The sequence below is a fragment of the Podarcis muralis genome, chromosome 3 (genome assembly GCF_964188315.1).
Source record: "Podarcis muralis chromosome 3, rPodMur119.hap1.1, whole genome shotgun sequence".
Lineage (NCBI taxonomy): Eukaryota > Metazoa > Chordata > Lepidosauria > Squamata > Lacertidae > Podarcis > Podarcis muralis.
In genome coordinates this window covers 81,858,298-81,875,628 of record NC_135657.1, presented here as the reverse complement: position 1 = coordinate 81,875,628, position 17,331 = coordinate 81,858,298, and the positions used below count along the sequence as shown (strand labels likewise).

The following is a 17,331-nucleotide window of genomic DNA, read 5'->3' as shown; positions in this document are numbered from 1 at the left end:
GGTAATTCATGGAGAAGAAGAAAAACCAAAATCCTTTTAGTCTGATTGCCTACTTTTAATTATCACTTTCACTGAGATCTAAGCATTACAACATTAAGTCTGACAGCAAATTCTCTTAATAAGGGAATGTATGAAAGGAAGTTCAGTGACACCTATACGGGCCTATCGAGAGGGGAGAGTAGACTACATCTTTCCCAGTGACCCCATACATAAACAACTTCCAGCACTGCGCTCTGTTCACTAGAGCAGAATAAGCAACTGTAATTGCCACCACAACCATCACCAATTATCATGATCACCAGAACAAAAGGGCTCAAGCCCATCTAAGCCTTTCCCCAAAACTCCAAACATTGGGGGGGGGGGCAGAGAGAGAAATACAAAGCGCATATAGCCATGACTGTGTCTGGAGGCAGGGGAAGTTGAACCCATAGTTTAAAGTTACAAATACAAATATTGCCACCACTACTTTTAACCTTTTCCAGCAATCTTGCATTTTATGTTGCCATGCAGGTAGGAAATGCTGCAATCTTCCACTAGGATTGTTGCTATATTAGACCTAGAAGTGGTATCAATGTTCCAATGTTTTATCCAAACACTCTGCATGGCACCTACAACAAGAGCTGTATTAAGAGTAAGCCTCCCACCATCCAATTGTGTTTTTCAATCAAGTTGTTGGGATCCTGCACCCTCTGCTGGTTCATATAAGGCACTGCACAGTTACAAGCAATTCAGTTAAGGCCTGCGGGGCAAAGAGGGGAAGACAAAGGGGCAGGAGACAGTATTAGCTGCTTTTGTGGGGAGCAGGGAAGACACCAGAGTTGTCAATAGGGGAGTGAAAGGAGAAATGGCAGAAATCAATGCTCTAGTTGCATCTACAGCCAGGATGGCTGAAGCCCTTCCAGGAGACAATCTGACTGCTCCTGATGAACAAGTACAATGGGTGAGGAAGTCAGCGGAAACTTCACTGCAGCCACTGCTCAGACAGCCCACTTGGTTTTGACCACTAAGATGTGCTTTACAGAAGAGGTGGCCTTAGGCGCTTCCCTTGCCAAGAGTTGAGCAGCAGGAAGGCAAGGGGCAAGTCTGAGAGGAGAGGCATAGGAATAGAATGATCTCTCGCTTCTTTTTTACATAAAAAATGATAGACAGCGGCAATGGCGGAGAAGAAGCAAAGACAAAAATGGCAGGAAAAACAGAATAATACAAGGAAAAAAACACATTTCTCTGAGATTGAGAAATAAACACAATGGAGGAGAGGAAACTGGATTGTTCTGAGTCAAGAAATGAAATGAAGACTCATCTGATGGGGAATCGGCAAACCTATGTTATGTGGTTTCCTGCCTTCCAAGCAGCAGGGTACATAACTCACTTGGATACCTACTACATCCAAGTGAAATGGGAATTATTCCATATTATCCTCCAGTCACTTCCAATCAACCTTTAATCTTTCCTATCCAGAACAACAGAAGGTACACAGGTGGAGAAAAACACAGAAAGTCCATCATTATCACCTTCACTAACCCCAGGTTGATCCTGGGTGATAAAGAAGAAAGTGAAATAACAAAGCTACGATACTTTGGAGTGGCAAGATGACTCGCCAAATGTTCCTCTCCTAGAGTCAGAAGTCTGAACTGCAACTGCAGTGAGATCTTCCACACAAACAGAAAAATGATACAAATTTTCACCTAAATTACCGGTAACTGCTAAAGCCAGACCTCAGCCATCCTGGGTAGCTTCCAAAAAAAGATTAAAAATACATTAAAATGTCAGACATTAAAAACTTCCCTAAACAAGGCTGCCTTCAGATGTCTTCTAAATGTCAGATAGTTGCTTATTTCTTTGACATCTGATGAGACGGCGTTCCACAGGGAGGGCGCCACTACCGAGAAGGCCCTCTTGCCTGGTTCCCTGTAGCTTTGCTTCTCGCAGTGAGGGAACCGCCAGAAGGCCCTCGGCGCCCCACCTTTCATCCACTCGGAAAAGGAAGAAGAATAAAACGCAACCAAGGGCACACGTGACAGAAGAAATAAACATCATAGCAAAACAAGCAGAAACAGACCATGGAGTCCCTTCTCTCAGTTAAGTTCATTATGAATTTCCTGCCTCCAGCGGGAAGTTCCTGCTTCTAAAATGTCCCTCTGTTTATATCCAGGTAAAATATTGTTTTTCGCAACTATTTCCAAAGAAAGCAGGTCTTCTTGTCAAAAGAAGACTATGAGGCTGGCCTGTACCAGCACAGAAAGTATTACATTCGTCCTGAAATAGGACTGCTGAGACCAGCACCTCAGAAGAGGCTCCAAAGAACCACCACCACCCCCCCCTTCAAGAGCACCATAAGAGAGAGAAATGTAGAAATTTTGTGCTTAATGAGATGAATTAACCTTTTGCCATAAGCTACCTGCTTTGCATCATAGTAATGTGTACAGTACATCATCCTTAAAGATATATTTAAACATTTTTATAACTATGCACATTTTCATGAATTTGCACTTACAGTGAATATCCGTCTGCCTGTTCGGTCAAACGTTACACAATATACCGAAGACAAATGTCCTAGGATTCGCTTGTGCATTTTCATATGTTGATATACAGCAGTTGGAACAAGTTGTTCAAGCCTGTATTTTCCATTTAGTTTTCTTGAAAAGAGAGTTTCAGCTATTAAAAACAAAGCATTTTGTATGTCAGTCAGGTGGCTATCCAGAAAGGGGCAAATATCATTCCTAAAGCAATACAAAAATGGTTCCTAAATAGTTCCTTTTTGGATAGTAAAAAGTTGACCACCAGTGATCCACCAATTCTTTCACTGTTACTATTCAATAGGAAGACAATAACTGTGGGAAGAAACAGATTATGACTTCCTCTTGGCCATTTTCTATACTAACTTGCAAACATGTCATCTTCTCCAAGCTCCCAAGTACCTTCTTGCACAGAAACTACTAACTACAAGAAAGGGAAGCAATTTGGACTTGCTACCTAGACTGATGGGCAAAAAAAGAAGAGTGTAAAGAGAAAGCATGCATGCAGAAATAATCCTGTAGGCACAGGATTAGATGTCCATTAGATGTACACTATAATCAAATGTCTGGCAGGTTTCAGTCAGTGCTGAAGTCTCCCAGACACTAGGATGTGATGGTTACAAACACGTGCAAAGGCATCTAATCAGCTATTTTGAATACGTAGATGCCTTCCTAAAGCCTGAAATCAGATGTCATACCAGGATTTATGAGCACTAGGACTAACATACAGAAAAATTCTAAGTGGTAGAAGTAACACACACCACAGCAACAAATAGCCACCACACCTTACTGACATAAATCCAACTGCTGCACTAGCAATGTTACACACTTATTTAGTAAGACTCTTACCTATACTAGGTGGACTGCCATAGTTTACTGGAGACTCTGGAGGTCTTCCACAGTGCAATGCAGCAAGAGCAGATCCCTTCCACACCACATGCTTGCAGCCTATTTGATTATATAAAATAAAACATAAACATAGAAACATAACAAAATAAGTGTACAAGTCATTTGGGGGGTGGGGGAACCATACTTTTACTTGTGCGAAGCAAAGACTGTCTTCCAGCTCCTAATAATGTTTGGACTCCTGGAACGCTCTGAGGAATTTCTTGCTCTAGAAGTGGTCCTAGTCGATGGCATATCTGAAGCAGGTGATCAGGTGCCAAGTGTCTATAGTATTTTACCTGTTAAGAAGAAACCAGGAGTAAAATATCCAATATTCTTCTGTTAATTTAGAAAAGTATCGGGGGGTGATGTTTTGAAAAGGGGACAGTATTTGACACCTGAAATGCTTCTATGATTTCTAGTATACACAACAATGAAAGCAGTATTTAAAGGAGGACTCACATGAACACACAAATAAAATCTAGACTGACTTTTCCCTAACCTCATGTTTAAAATATTTATGAATTTGAAAACAAAATTATTTGAATCACTACAGAAATAGTATTGAATACGCAGTATCATAATGAGTCAATTTGAAAACAAGGTGACATATTTTAGAAATAGTATTTAGCATTAACATTAAAATGTTTTGATAGTTAAAACACTGCACATACATAGGTCTGATTCGTTTAATATGAATGAGTGTGCTAGTACACACTGAAGTTCCCTTCACCACCTCCCTTACTCTGGCTGCCTCACAGTCTGGTTTGTACTGCTGTCCGAACCCAGGCTTGTGGTCTGTTTCTCTACAAAGTAGGAGCAGTTACCAAAGTCAGTTCTACCAAACCAGGGATTGCGGTTTGTTTCTCGTCAAATCTTAAGCCATGGGTTTGTTGCTAACTTATAGATCATGACTTATTAGGGAGAAACAAACCAAGATCCTTGGGTTTGGACATAATGGAAAGCCAAGGCTTCCTGGATTGTTTACTGCACCAGAGGAGAAGCAAAGAAGGAGTGATGGCACAGTGTGAACTAGCACACTGTTTATTTATAGTATACCACAATAAGCCAGAAACCCTGGCTTACCATTACATGCAAATGCAGCCAAATTTGGATCTGCAAAGACAGAACTGTGTACTCTTTATATCTCAGCAGGGAAACTTTTCCGCACTGTATTTTCCCTCTCAGTATGAACCCCATCATGCAATTCATGCACTTCTTGTTCAAATACTCAAACAGTATCAATTGTGATGATACTCTTTTTAACAACGGGTTTTCTCAGATGACTAGTATATTATATATTAAAAGAATATTTTTTTCTAATTTGTGCATGTCTTTTCTCTCAACAGCACTTAAGTTACAAGGTTATTATATTCAGAATGCAGAAAAATGCAGTACTCCTCCCCAGATAAAAATGTTCATTATTATTTTAATTGCCACATGAAAATGTCATTATCCAAGTTCATCAATCTACAGGAGACAATTTATGACGTAATCAGTGACAAGCAACCCAGCTTTCTCCCTTCTCACTGAAGTAGTTGCACAAAAGATAATCTTTTTTTTAAAAAAAAGTTTAATTTTTGTTTTTAAAGGGTCCTCCCGCCCCCTACCTTGCCTTTGTAGATGGGTGCTTTTTTACTGCACTTTCGTCAATAGCTGCAGAATGACACATCTAACAGACTATTTTTTAATAAAAGAAAAAGAAAAAGGTGGCACACCTCCCCCTTTCATACTTATATAGTGCACAGGAGAATATTTTGCTGTACTCACCGAAGTGAATGGATAAAAACCAATTGGGGCATGATTTGAATTAACACAAACTGCTGGATTTAAAGGACATCACTAACTTTTTAGTAAGAAATTAAATTAAATTTACAACATGCTCTGGCCACACTTTGCGTAACAATCAATCAAAACCAAAGTTCTAGAAGTGAAAAATTACTTCTATTTGCTTTTCTCACTACCAGTTATAGCTTCTAGAGAAAATTTAAAAGGTTTCTCCCTTTTCTTTTAATTCAATTTTTCTATCATATATATATAAATGCCTTTGTGATTGTGAATGAGGCTTGTCAGTCAACGGGCAAGCAAAATTTTAGAAGAAAGTAAGGCCCCGAATAAGGAGGAACAAAAATGTATTTTTAATGTATTCCTCTAGAGCCTTACTTTAGTATTAACAAGCAAGAAAAAGGACACTAGTAACTAATATTATTATAATTATTATATTTATATTCCACTTTTCACCCAGAGACTTTAGCGACCCACACAAATTAAAATACTGATAAAATATGAAACATTAAAAACATATTTAAGATAATCCTTAAAAAGTAAGTAAATGCAAATTGAACTAAAACAATACATAAAAAGTAGTTACTGTTCTTAAAATAGCATGTCAGATGTTAGATTTTTCCAGTACCATATCTTTTACAATGAAATGTGGGAAACAGTGACCAAAATAAGAGGTTAAAGCATCACCCCTGTAAGGAAGAGCTACAGTGTTTTAGTTTGGGAGGATTAAGAAGTGAGGTGTGACAGTTGAATAAACTTATGCAGTGTAGAAAAAGCTGATAGAGAAATGATTTTGTCCTCTCTCCTAATACTTGATCTCAGGGCCACCCAACAGAACATACTGGTAGTACATTCAGAACAGGCAAAAATAAAAAAACTTTTACATAAAACACATGATGGAACTATGAAATTCACCGCTTCAAGATAATTAGCATGACTTCAAAAAGGTTTACTATCCCTCCAATAGGAAAACCATACCTACAGCAATAGAGACAAATTGGAGACACTGAGGGGGGAAAAGGTGAAGATGTAGCATGATTGCAGAAGATACAAGAGAGAAACATCACAAGAACAGAATGAGGACTGAGCACACTCAGTATACACCAGAAACTATGGAAAGAGTGTCAAATGGGCGGGGGGGGACGCAAAATGTTGGGGTAACAAAATTGGCCTCTATGAGCCCTTTACAGCTTAGCATTCTGGAGAAAGTCATAGTTATGCGGAACTCAACAGCAGCACTCTTGTTAGAGGTTGAGGAAGCACAAAAACTCGTTTTGTTTTTTTAAAAAACTTGGTCAAGGATCTGATGAACAAGAACTTGAGTAGCCTTCATTACAGTTCCTCGTCAATAGGTGATAGTTTGCTTTGGCTTTCAGAAATGCAATCTCTGAAACGGAGAAGGTGAAAGATGAGTGAAACATTAGGGTTAGGAACAGCCTTCTCCTGCCTCCCCTCAACCCTGATACTTGAGTGCCATAATGCTTCTGAACTTAAAGGATCCACTGAGAAATCCTGGCTAAAAGCTGCTGACCTGCTCTGAAGACCCTCCAGCATACGCAGCAAATACTCCAGGCCCAAAGAGGTCAAGTTAGAGACGTCAAGACCCATGTTGGGGGGGGAGGAGATACAGAGTAGGGAAGAATTATTTCCCCTCCAAAATAAATTTTAAATGTTTCCAGGGAAAATGTGGGGAGAACACTGTGAGTGAGTGTCCTATGAAATATGCTTTTCTTTTAGAATGCGTGAAATGCTTTCAAAGATTATCCCTTCCACCTCTTCCCTCAAAATGACTGTGACAGACACCTGGCTACAAACTGGGAAACAAGTAACTTACTGCCCTGGCCTGCTAGATGATTTTAAAAAAAGGTCAGGAAAAAGGTGGAACAGGAACTATGCGTTCCAGAGCCTGAAAGGAAAAATCTGGAAGTTTGAGTAAGAACTGAGCACCAACCACAGAAGTAGACTAAAATTTGGGATATTTGCAGTTCACCATTTTAAATTTCATTAAAAACATATTAAATGGTGCAATTTTATATTCTAAGTTATGATACATTTTATTTTGTTAAAGCAGAGAGGTTTTGTTTTATAAAAAAAAATACTGCATAAACTTCCACTTCTCCTAAGGTTTCCCCTGCCCCTTTGAAAAACTGCAAAAAACAAAAAACAAACTTCTGCTTAATCAGCAATGAAACAGAGTTCTCCCAGGTCCCAGCTGTGCAGGAGTTCTCTGTAGGGTTGTTGTTCTTCCAAAGCATACCCTGGGGTCCTTGTCAGGCGAGATCCTTAGAGAAGACCACATGAGCTGTTTGTGTGCCCCTCAGTCTCATCCGAAATACCTGACAGACTATCCTCTTGAGATCTGACATTGTTGGGAAGGAAAGTCTGCTCTTAATCTGAAGGAGAAAGGTCTGAAAAGTCCAGCAAACAGTAGTAACCATGGCAGTCTTGGAAAGAATGCAGTCTATCTTGTCCATCTTATCTTTGTGATGGTCCTTGTTATCAGCAAGATAGTATGAAAGGAAATAGTCATCCCACCTGAAAAGAAATGCATTCTCCAACAACCCATGGCTGCTCAGCAACAGATTTAGAGGTACTCATTGTTAGCAGAGGTAGAGATCCCCAGAAGTGGAACAAGTATTGGACCACAGTGCAATCAGCATCCCATCTGACCAAGAAGCCTGCGAGATCATCATCCTCTCCCAGAGATCAACTGCTGTAGGAATGATGCCACTGTGTACGCCCCACTGCTATGCTAAAGTTCAGAGGCAAGAGCACCTGATTCCATACTTCTCTAATTACTTATTCTGGGAATGGTTGCTATGCTATGAGGAGATATTTCCGAGGGGAATCTTGCAGGCCAAAATGTGTGGAAGACTATGGACATTTCAAGGGCCTCATACCACAAAGAAGAAATGATGAGTTTCCCACAACCTACTCCCCAACCTTGATGAGAATCATGTAATGACCACTGCCACAGAAATCTGTGGAGTAAACAGGACTCGCAGAGTACCTTGCCAAGAGCACTCACCAGATGGAAAACTGAGCCCACAGTCAAATAGCTTTTTCAAAGACATAAAAGGGGCCTCATAATGGCCAAATCATGTCCAAAAAGAAGCACCACAACAGGTGAACAGGAAGTAAGTCTCAGCTGTTGTGTCAGCAAGCCATCAGCCTCTGAATCCAGTTAGCCAGCCAGCTGGATCCATCCTCCTCCTCCACAGACATGGCTGGTAATTTGAGCTGTGCAGAAGGACAATGTGCATGACTGAGCATCATCTGATTAATCTATTCATCATGAATTCTGTCCATGCTCTCAATCTGAAAGGGCAACAGAGTCCAAGCCTGTTGCTGTGACTGAGTCCATTGCCATGAGAATCAGGCATGATCAATTACCTGAAGGGGACCATGTTCCAACTAGTATGAGAGAAAGGCTGTATCCAATGACACCATCCTGAACTTCTGAGGTTAGACATCCCAAAATACTTCAAATAAAAACTGCAGAGTTAAAAAGTACTTGCTACCAATTCAACTGCTTCCCTGCAGGGAAGAATTTTTATCCTTTCTTTAGCTGTGAAGGTAATCCTGGGTGGAAAAAAATTCTTTGGGGCTGGAGGGAAGAACTCAGTCATGTGCCCCATGAAAATTATAATCAGTACCCATTTGCCAGTGACCAGGGGAACTGAAGGAATCAGGGTAAAAATACTGGACCATTAGAGTGAACTAAATTATAGCAAGTCTGGAGCTGCAACATCAGATGATTACTAATCTATCTGGCAGTAGCTGATCATGGGTTATAAGGTAGCATACTTTTTTGAGGAGAGGTGTTATTCACCCATAGTGTCAACATGGAACTTTTAAAAGCAGCAGTTGAAAGAATCACAGCATCAGTAGCAAAGTTCAGGGACAGGACATTTTCCATCACCGTCCCCCCAGAACCTTCATCAGGCCCCCGTTATCAGAAAACGCTAGGAGTTGCTGATTGTCCAGCTGCCCATATGAGAAGATGCTCTATTCTCTTGGGGACTGAAACATCTGGTACTCCCTGGCCCTGATTTATGGATAACAAACAAGGGAGGGGTCTACTATCCTCTATGGTTTCCATGGAACCTTCAGAGAACAGCAGTTGAAACAGACACAGAAGTGGCAACATCTAAGGCCTGGGAAGAGAACATGTGCCATCACTGTTCCCCTCTTCCTTTTTAAATATAAGTCAGTCCTTCCTCTTTAAACAATCTTATTAATTTGTTAATATGTATCAGTTTTCATCTACTTTCAGATACCTTAGAAGTCTTATTGTCAGTCAGGAAGACAGGATACAAATTTATAACACTGATCTGGTTCCCAAAGAGTGTGACAATTCAAGCATCAAAACATCTAGACCAGGCAAAGGCAACCTTCGGCCATCGAGATGTTTTGGCCTACAACTCCCATGATCCCTAGCTAACAGGACCAGTGGTCAGGAATGATGGGAACTGTAGTCCAAAACATCTAGAGGGCCGAAGGTTGCCTTTGCCTGATCTAGACAAAGCAACGACCACAAATGCATAGGTCCTTCATGGGTGGAGGTTCAAAAGTATTATTTCCTTGTCAATAAAAGTAAAAATGTTTTTTACTATGGGGGAGATGCACACATAATCATAAAAATAAACATAACCGATATCAATTAAAACAAAAAAAATCCTTCCAGTAGCACCTTAAAGACCAACTAAGTTAGTTCTTGGTATGAGCTTTCGTGTGCATGCACACTTCTTCAGAAGAAGAAGTTAAGAAAGACTAAGTATAACACACATAAAATATGATGGTTGTCACTAGCTTTAGATGACAGTATAAGGGATCACACAAATTTGTGGTTAATACCTCTAAAGGGATTATAATTGTGATAAACTGAATCCCCGTTTTATAGGCAGCAACTACAGTGGTACCTCGCAAGACGAATGCCTCGCAAGACAAAAAACTCGCTAGACGAAAGGGTTTTTTGTTTTTTGAGCTGCTTCGCAATACGATTTTCCCTATGGGCTTGCTTCGCAAGACGGAAACGTCTTGCAAGTTTGTTTCCTTTTTCTTAACACCGTTAATACAGTTGTGACTTGACTTCGAGGAGCAACTCATAGAACGCGGTGTGGTAGTCTTTTTTGAGGTTTTTTAAGACTTTGGTGATTTTTGAAGCTTTTCCAAAACTTTCCCGACACTGTGCTTCGCAAGACGAAAAAAATCGCAAGACAACAAAACTTGCGGAATGAATTAATTTCGTCTTGCGAGGCACCACTGTAATAGGAGAGGAGGCTGCAAACCATGCAGCTGGTCACTACACTTTAAACAGAATGCAGGACAATAGACTCTGGTCTGGACTGATCCAGAAATATAACTAGGGTTATAATACTTACTGAAAAGTAGGGACAAAGTGAGGCATCCCAACATGGGCTTAGGAACTTTCACAGCTATAATAATCAACATGAGAGGAGCTGTAAACAAGACCTGGAAGAACAGGGCAACTCAAGAGCTTCTGTATGAGGTATGATGTAGTGTGGATAAATGTGCCCAGTAAATGTGCCCAGCAGTGTAATATGCAGAGCTTCACAACAGAAAAGTAGAAAGGGCAGCTGTGGTAAGTGTAAATAAAAGCATTTATTACATTATTTCATATTCTATTTTCTGGTCTACTCAGATATTCAAGACAGGCCACAGAAAAAAATCTTTCTAAAAAAGATCTAAACAATGAACAATTCAATCCATTTAAAAACACAATAGATAGTAGGAAAATAAACCATGCAATACCACATGCAATTTTCAAAAACTTTCTGCAGCTTGTTATTACCAATATCATCCTCAGTTGCTGCCACTGAGAAAGTCCTTAACCTCGAAGCTACCAGCCTCACTCTAAAAGAAGAAAATGTTACCAACTTCCTTATTCCCTCACACTCTCTCTTTTTTCTCAACAAGGAAATGCAACTGCTTTAGTACTTCATTGCAGAGGAAGTGCTTCAGTCCTTAAATCAGTTTAGGAGTCTTTTTCCATATCTTTTCCTGTTCTGTATATGCTTTCTGAGAAATACTTGACACTCTCACTCAAAATCAAAGTGCAAATAAATTAATCTGGTTCCAATCCAGTATGCAGAATATATACAGCTGGAAAATACTATGCCAGCTACGTCATAACAAGAATGCCAAATGCTATAACCTTTTCTTCCCCTAAGCAATCTTATAGCACAGACAGAAAAGCAACTATCGTGAACTTCTAAACAAATATTTCTTTCCCAACACAACTCTACACCTATCATAGTAAGGGTCATATATGAATCATCCTCAATGTTGTGCTACCACAATTAGCGAGTGCATTTATCACTGTCATGAGTCTAATTTAATTCTTACTATACTTACAGATGTGTGCCAGAAAATTGTCCACTGATATATTTTTCTGACAGAAAAAAATCCATTTCTAAAAAGGCATTGTTTCATAAAATTAATTAATAATATAACAAATGGATATAAAACATGTAAACTGAATGGTTTCTGATGTGTGATTACATTTTTCAGACAGCTTCTTTACATGTTCCAGCCACACATTCTATCAAAACATGGGTGGGGGGAGCAGTATCAAACCTGCCAGAGTGCACCTAACTTTCACATTTTTAGCAGAAAGTCAAAAAAAGGCTTTACAAACAAGAATCTGTACTCCCAATAAGGGTCCCCAGTCTACACAAACAGATCCCATCCTTGCCTTCCATTGAATGAATGACCATTTGGCGACCAAGTCAGGGAAGCAATGTTCAGAAGCATTTGGCAGTGTCTAGATTTGCATTCTACACTCGGGACATGTAGCTTTATCAGATAGTTATTTAAATCATTGGCATTCCCAAGATTGAATTTTTTTCTCTAGTATCAGAGGTGGCAGGCCTCTGAATGCCAGTTGACGGGGAACGCAAGTGGCAGAAGTGTTGCTGCAGGCTTCCCATAGGAATCCTGTTGGCTACTATGTTAACAGGGTCCTGGACTAGATGGGCCTTTGAACCAGCAGGGCTTCTTATGTTCTTACACTTACCTATTTTTTCAGACAACTAAACATATCCTTCCAGTTTATGGAAGAACAGGAAAACTGCAGAAGTACTCAGAAACCTCAGTGAGCAATAGGAATCCAATACATTAAGTGGCACATTAAAAGCATGCTAGCAAGTAATTCCCAAGTCTAGTAACATCTCACAGGCACAGGAGCTTCAATGAACAGAGTTCTCATACCAGTAGGGTTTTCTAAAGCTCATTTCAAAAGAAGCAAACATTACTGATACTCATGAACTGCTGTGCCTTCCACTGAAATAACTGGAAAGCTTATTCCTACAGGAGGTATTTGTGAACATCAAAACACACATGCAGCTCAAGAAAAAAAGTATATCACAGTTCAATTCTGCACATCCCTTTTTGAGCATCTAACAGGTCTGGATTTCTATTGCATAAACTTTACATAGATCCCTTCTCAACTTCAGTTCTTGCAGATTCAATGTATCTTACAATGTATCTTACAATGCTTCTGCTATGAAAATAGAAGCCATGTTTTATCAACAGGTAACACATATTTAGGAAGCACCACAATTAAAAACAAATGCCAGCACACATTGCCACGGTAAGTCAATGCTGCACAGTCATATCTGAATTGCAGCCAGAAGATGGGGAACAAACATATCACTACTCTGCTCCACACTCTGCAACATTATGGAAAAATTGATCGTGAATACTGAATGCAAGTAACAAGAAATACACAACAGGATCACTGAGTGGAAGACAAACTGGTGATGAGAAATGGACACAGTGCTATCTTCTCCACTTTGCAGACATGAACAGCTACTAAAAACTCCAATTCTGCAACTGCAACAATGCAATTCTGCACCACAAACCATGCACACAACTTAAGGCATATGAAGATCTCACAGCAGTTCATAAAAAACAAACTACCACCATAAAAATAACACAGTGAGTAAAAAAAAGTTCCATAGACAAACCACCACAAGCCCCTGGGAGGCTTCAGAAAAAGAAGGAAGGACAGCATACATTACCATGAGAGGACCAAGTACTCCACCCCATAGATACAACCAACCCAAAAGGCATCTCTACTATCCCTTGTACAAGTAGCATCAAAGAACCTAAGTTTGGACTTTCAAAAAGGACTGCGGAAAGCGCAGATGGAGAAGTGAAACTACTAATAGCATGAGAATGTGAACATACATTAACACTTGAGAAGGAGGGGATACTTGGTTAAAGGCGCCCAAAACACATGTTTTATACTTAAAACACACATCTAATATGTTCACAATGCGACACAGAAGTGCAGCTATCAGTAACCCACTGACTGAATTGAGTAGAGGGAATATTCTAAAGAAAGGGCTAAGCAGTCCCCAATAGCCACTTCTAGTATTACTGACCATATGCCCAATAAAGCGTGCAGTGTTGTTCATTCAGCAACCAAGAATTAACAGCAGGGTCCACTATGCCATGAAGGCAGCAACTTTAGAAAACTAATGAAGAGACCTGGTCTGAATAGAGACATTGGATTCTTATCTCATTATACATGATAAAGCTATTTTTGGCCATCTCATTGTAAGACCAACAGGTTTACCACACCTATCAGCCAATTACCCATTCCCACCACCCTTCTGAGTAATGCCCCTCCCCACCATCTCACTATATATAAAGGTCTGGTTACTTCTGTTTCATTGTATCTGAAGATGTGTGCATGCACACGAAAGCTCATACCAAGAACAAACTTAGTTGGTCTCTAAGGTGCTACTGGACCTTACATGGCTACCTACCTGAATCTAGAACCTTTAGAAAACGATAGCTATGTACAAGAAATTAACCAAAAGACTATACAAGTGGACAGCAGTGGAAAGATGAGGAAGAAAGGGACTAATGGTGTAAGGAGTCAATAATACTGTGTTGGATCACTTGTTAAATCCAAACATATTGACCAGCATAGCTCCCTCCAGTGTCTTCAAGATTTGTCTCCAGACACACACGACCCTGAGGCCTTAAGCTACATGCTTTACCCACAGAGCTATGGTTTGAAGGTGGACAACATCACCTAAAACCTCAGGGATCCAGGAATAAGCTGAGGGTGTTTAGGAAGTCTCCAAATGAGAAACAGGATTCTAATCCCCAATGACTACTGAATTTATTCATTTGAGTTGACAACACTTACTTGTCAGGCTGCCTGCTACAGTTAAGAATAACCCTTGTCAGAGAAGGAAGGGGTTTTATTTTTTTTAATTTTAAGGTCTGATTATTTATCTTTCTTCAAGCAGTTAATATGACACAATATAAGATTATTCTATTTTTTAAAAAAATCAATGCAATGTATTAGATCCCAATACTGCATCAGCCACTGACTAACCCTTCACTTTAGTCTCACTATTTTTTCTTGAAAGACTGTGCCTCCTCCTTCTCATTCATTCTCTAACACACACACACATACTTTTACAATGTAGAAATAATGTATTTTAATGTAGGTATCCACAAATTTCACTGTAACAAAAATTAAACTGGGCTCAACTTCAAATCCAGAGTGAGCATGGGACAAACTTTACTTCAGCAAGCCTACCCAGACATATAATTTAGTTATCTATGTGTGTTTAACAACTTCTTGTTTATCTGTTTTGCTGATAATTTTATTATGTACATCACAGAGTTTTCTTCTTATTAAGCAATGCAAAAATCGTCCTTAATAAGAAATAAATGTCATCAATTACGAAGAATAGAATTTGGACTTTCGTCCTTCATTTAATATTGTAAAACTCTAACCTATGGTTTCAGTCCTGGTCACTGGCTACGATTGAGAATTATCTAACTGGCTGTCTGCAATGGCACCAAGCCATCCCAAGCAGTATCTTCTCTATGGTGTTGCTAGAACTGTTTCATTGCAACATGAATGATTGAGAACTTATGCAATTGGGGAAAAACCAGATAGGTGTGTTACAGGTCAATTTTGCTTAACACTATTTTAATTCTGCTATTTCATACTGGTAGAGCTGGGCACTGCTGGCTAAATGTGTGGTAACTGTTTTGCTTGTAATAAGAGTCCACGTACCAGTAATCTGCTTAGTTAGACTACAGAATTTGGCTGTTGACTTAGAAAGTGAAACATACAAGCAATTTCATTCAGCGTTTTTATGTTCAACATGGATATAACTTTGGGAATGCAGAACAGTTAATTCATCAACACTACAGTATTTAAAATTAAGTTACATTGATCTAAAGCAGGGATGGAGAACCTGAGCCCTCCATATACTGCTGGAGCACAACTCTCATTATCCCCAACCATGCTGGCTGCGACTGAGAAGAGCTGGAGTCCAAATTCTTAAAAGCACTTCAGTTCTGTACTGAAAGAAGACTTAAATAACTGTAGGAGTATTGATTCCTCTTTAAGGAGTCCACTCCTATGATTCCTCACCTCACCTCTTCTTTCAGTGTCAAGTCATAGCACTTTTGGAATTTGTTAAAACTGAACTTTACAAACATGACCTCAAATCATGTTGTGCCGTTATAAAACTCTGCTGTTTTACTGGTAACCAGGAGCCTAGAGACATTTCTGGCTTCATAACTTTGGGGGGTGGGGCAGGGAGCCAACAAATAAAAAAAATCCAGGACTTCACACTTGTTTATTTTTTAAAAAAATAAGGCGATTATACATAAACTTTACTTTCCAAAGACACTGCTGCCTTCCATGTGCCTTTGTGCCTCATTCGAGTATTAACAACACTGGAAAACATAAGCACTCGAGAGCTATCTCTCCAGGGATATCACTCACATGCTGCAATGGATGTATAAAGAACATTCCAACTGTAGTAGTTTAACATGCAAGTAAAGCCAAAGATTGACTTGAAAACAAGTCATTTATCGTTCACTAAACATTTCCAGCTTATTGATCTAAACTACTAGCATATTAAAAATATTCAGGACCATGCCAAAACTGGCATTGCATAAGAAACTGTTAGAATGTCAAAAATACTTTAAAAGCTTCTGTGAGCCAATAGGACCCACTCAGAAAAGAGGCAGACCACTGCAACTCTGCATAATTTACTGCTTTGGCCTTATGCCCTTATAATAAAGACTTCACTGGGCACTGGAAATTTTGGGTGTGATTATCATTCAGTCACTCCTGCTGAGAAACAAAGCAGAACTACCTGCCCTTGGATGTTGCAGCTAGCTGTGCCTGTCCTGTATGAGTCACTGTTCTGGCCCTGCTTGCTTTCAGTCAGGGAGGCATGGCCAGATCACTCACTCAAATAAACACACAAGATGAACAGTTCTTTAAGTGGATAATTCTTATTCCAATATACTATGAAAGTATGGTTTGGGGAGTGTACAAATGATGGCACAACTCAAATTTTAGCTCATAAAAAGTTGTTGTTTAGTCGTGTCCGACTCTTCGTGACCCCATGGACCAGAGCACGCCAGGCACTTCTGTCCTCCACTGCCTCCCGCAGTTTGATCAAATCATAAAAAGTGTGTCCTAACTATTGGAAGTTTGAGAAATGTTGATTTAGACGCAACTAGTAAAACCACTGAAGGCTAAATGATCAAATTTCTCACAGATTTCTCTCTCACACATTTTACAAGCAGCTATGTGAAGGAGTGAAATTGCTGGGAAAGATGTTCAGCTCTCACCTCTGTACTGTTTCCCTGATCTACAACTCTTCACCCACCTGCTACTTGGCCTGAAAAGGGTGGACAGTAAAATATATCCTGCAGGCATCTTAAATGCTACTTTGAACTTCCTCCCCCCAAAAAACCAGATCTGAGTGCCTCTTCTAGTTTAGCCTGACTTGTTTTAAAGCAAGCACTCCTTCAATCAAGAGTAAAAAACAAAGCCTACCTAAAACTGACAAGCAGAATGACACGCAGGACAGAAAAAACAAATTCTGCAACCAAAGTGATATATGAACGCACAATAATTGTTCCATAAAACAGCACGCTAGTCCACAAAGTTGCCACTGCCTAACAGAACTCTTTTTAAAACTAACGTTCTGCTCTGAAATTCCACATTACCAGAACTCGGACACAAAGAGCAGATTACTGTATGCATATACTGACTGAGACTACAACCACAAAGCAGCTTTTATTAGTTATGTTCCAAGCAAAAGATAAAAGCTTAAGGAAG

The 17,331-nt window shown here is 39.6% G+C and overlaps 1 protein-coding gene across 7 annotated transcripts in view; it reads right to left on the bottom strand.

Annotated features, from left to right (window-relative positions):
- Positions 1 to 17,331, bottom strand: part of PHIP (PHIP subunit of CUL4-Ring ligase complex) — a 64,747-nt gene that overhangs the window by 46,022 nt on the left and 1,394 nt on the right. For all 7 annotated transcript variants that reach the window (XR_013392299.1, XM_077926201.1, XM_028722819.2 and 4 more), the window contains exons 5-7: positions 3,550 to 3,700; positions 3,366 to 3,464; positions 2,495 to 2,655 (exon numbers count right to left, since the gene is read on the bottom strand). Coding sequence is in view for 6 of the 7 variants with exons in the window: in XM_077926201.1 (XP_077782327.1) it covers positions 2,495 to 2,655; positions 3,366 to 3,464; positions 3,550 to 3,700 (411 nt within the window). In the remaining variant the exon portion in view is untranslated. The remainder of the gene's footprint in view (positions 1 to 2,494; positions 2,656 to 3,365; positions 3,465 to 3,549; positions 3,701 to 17,331) is intronic.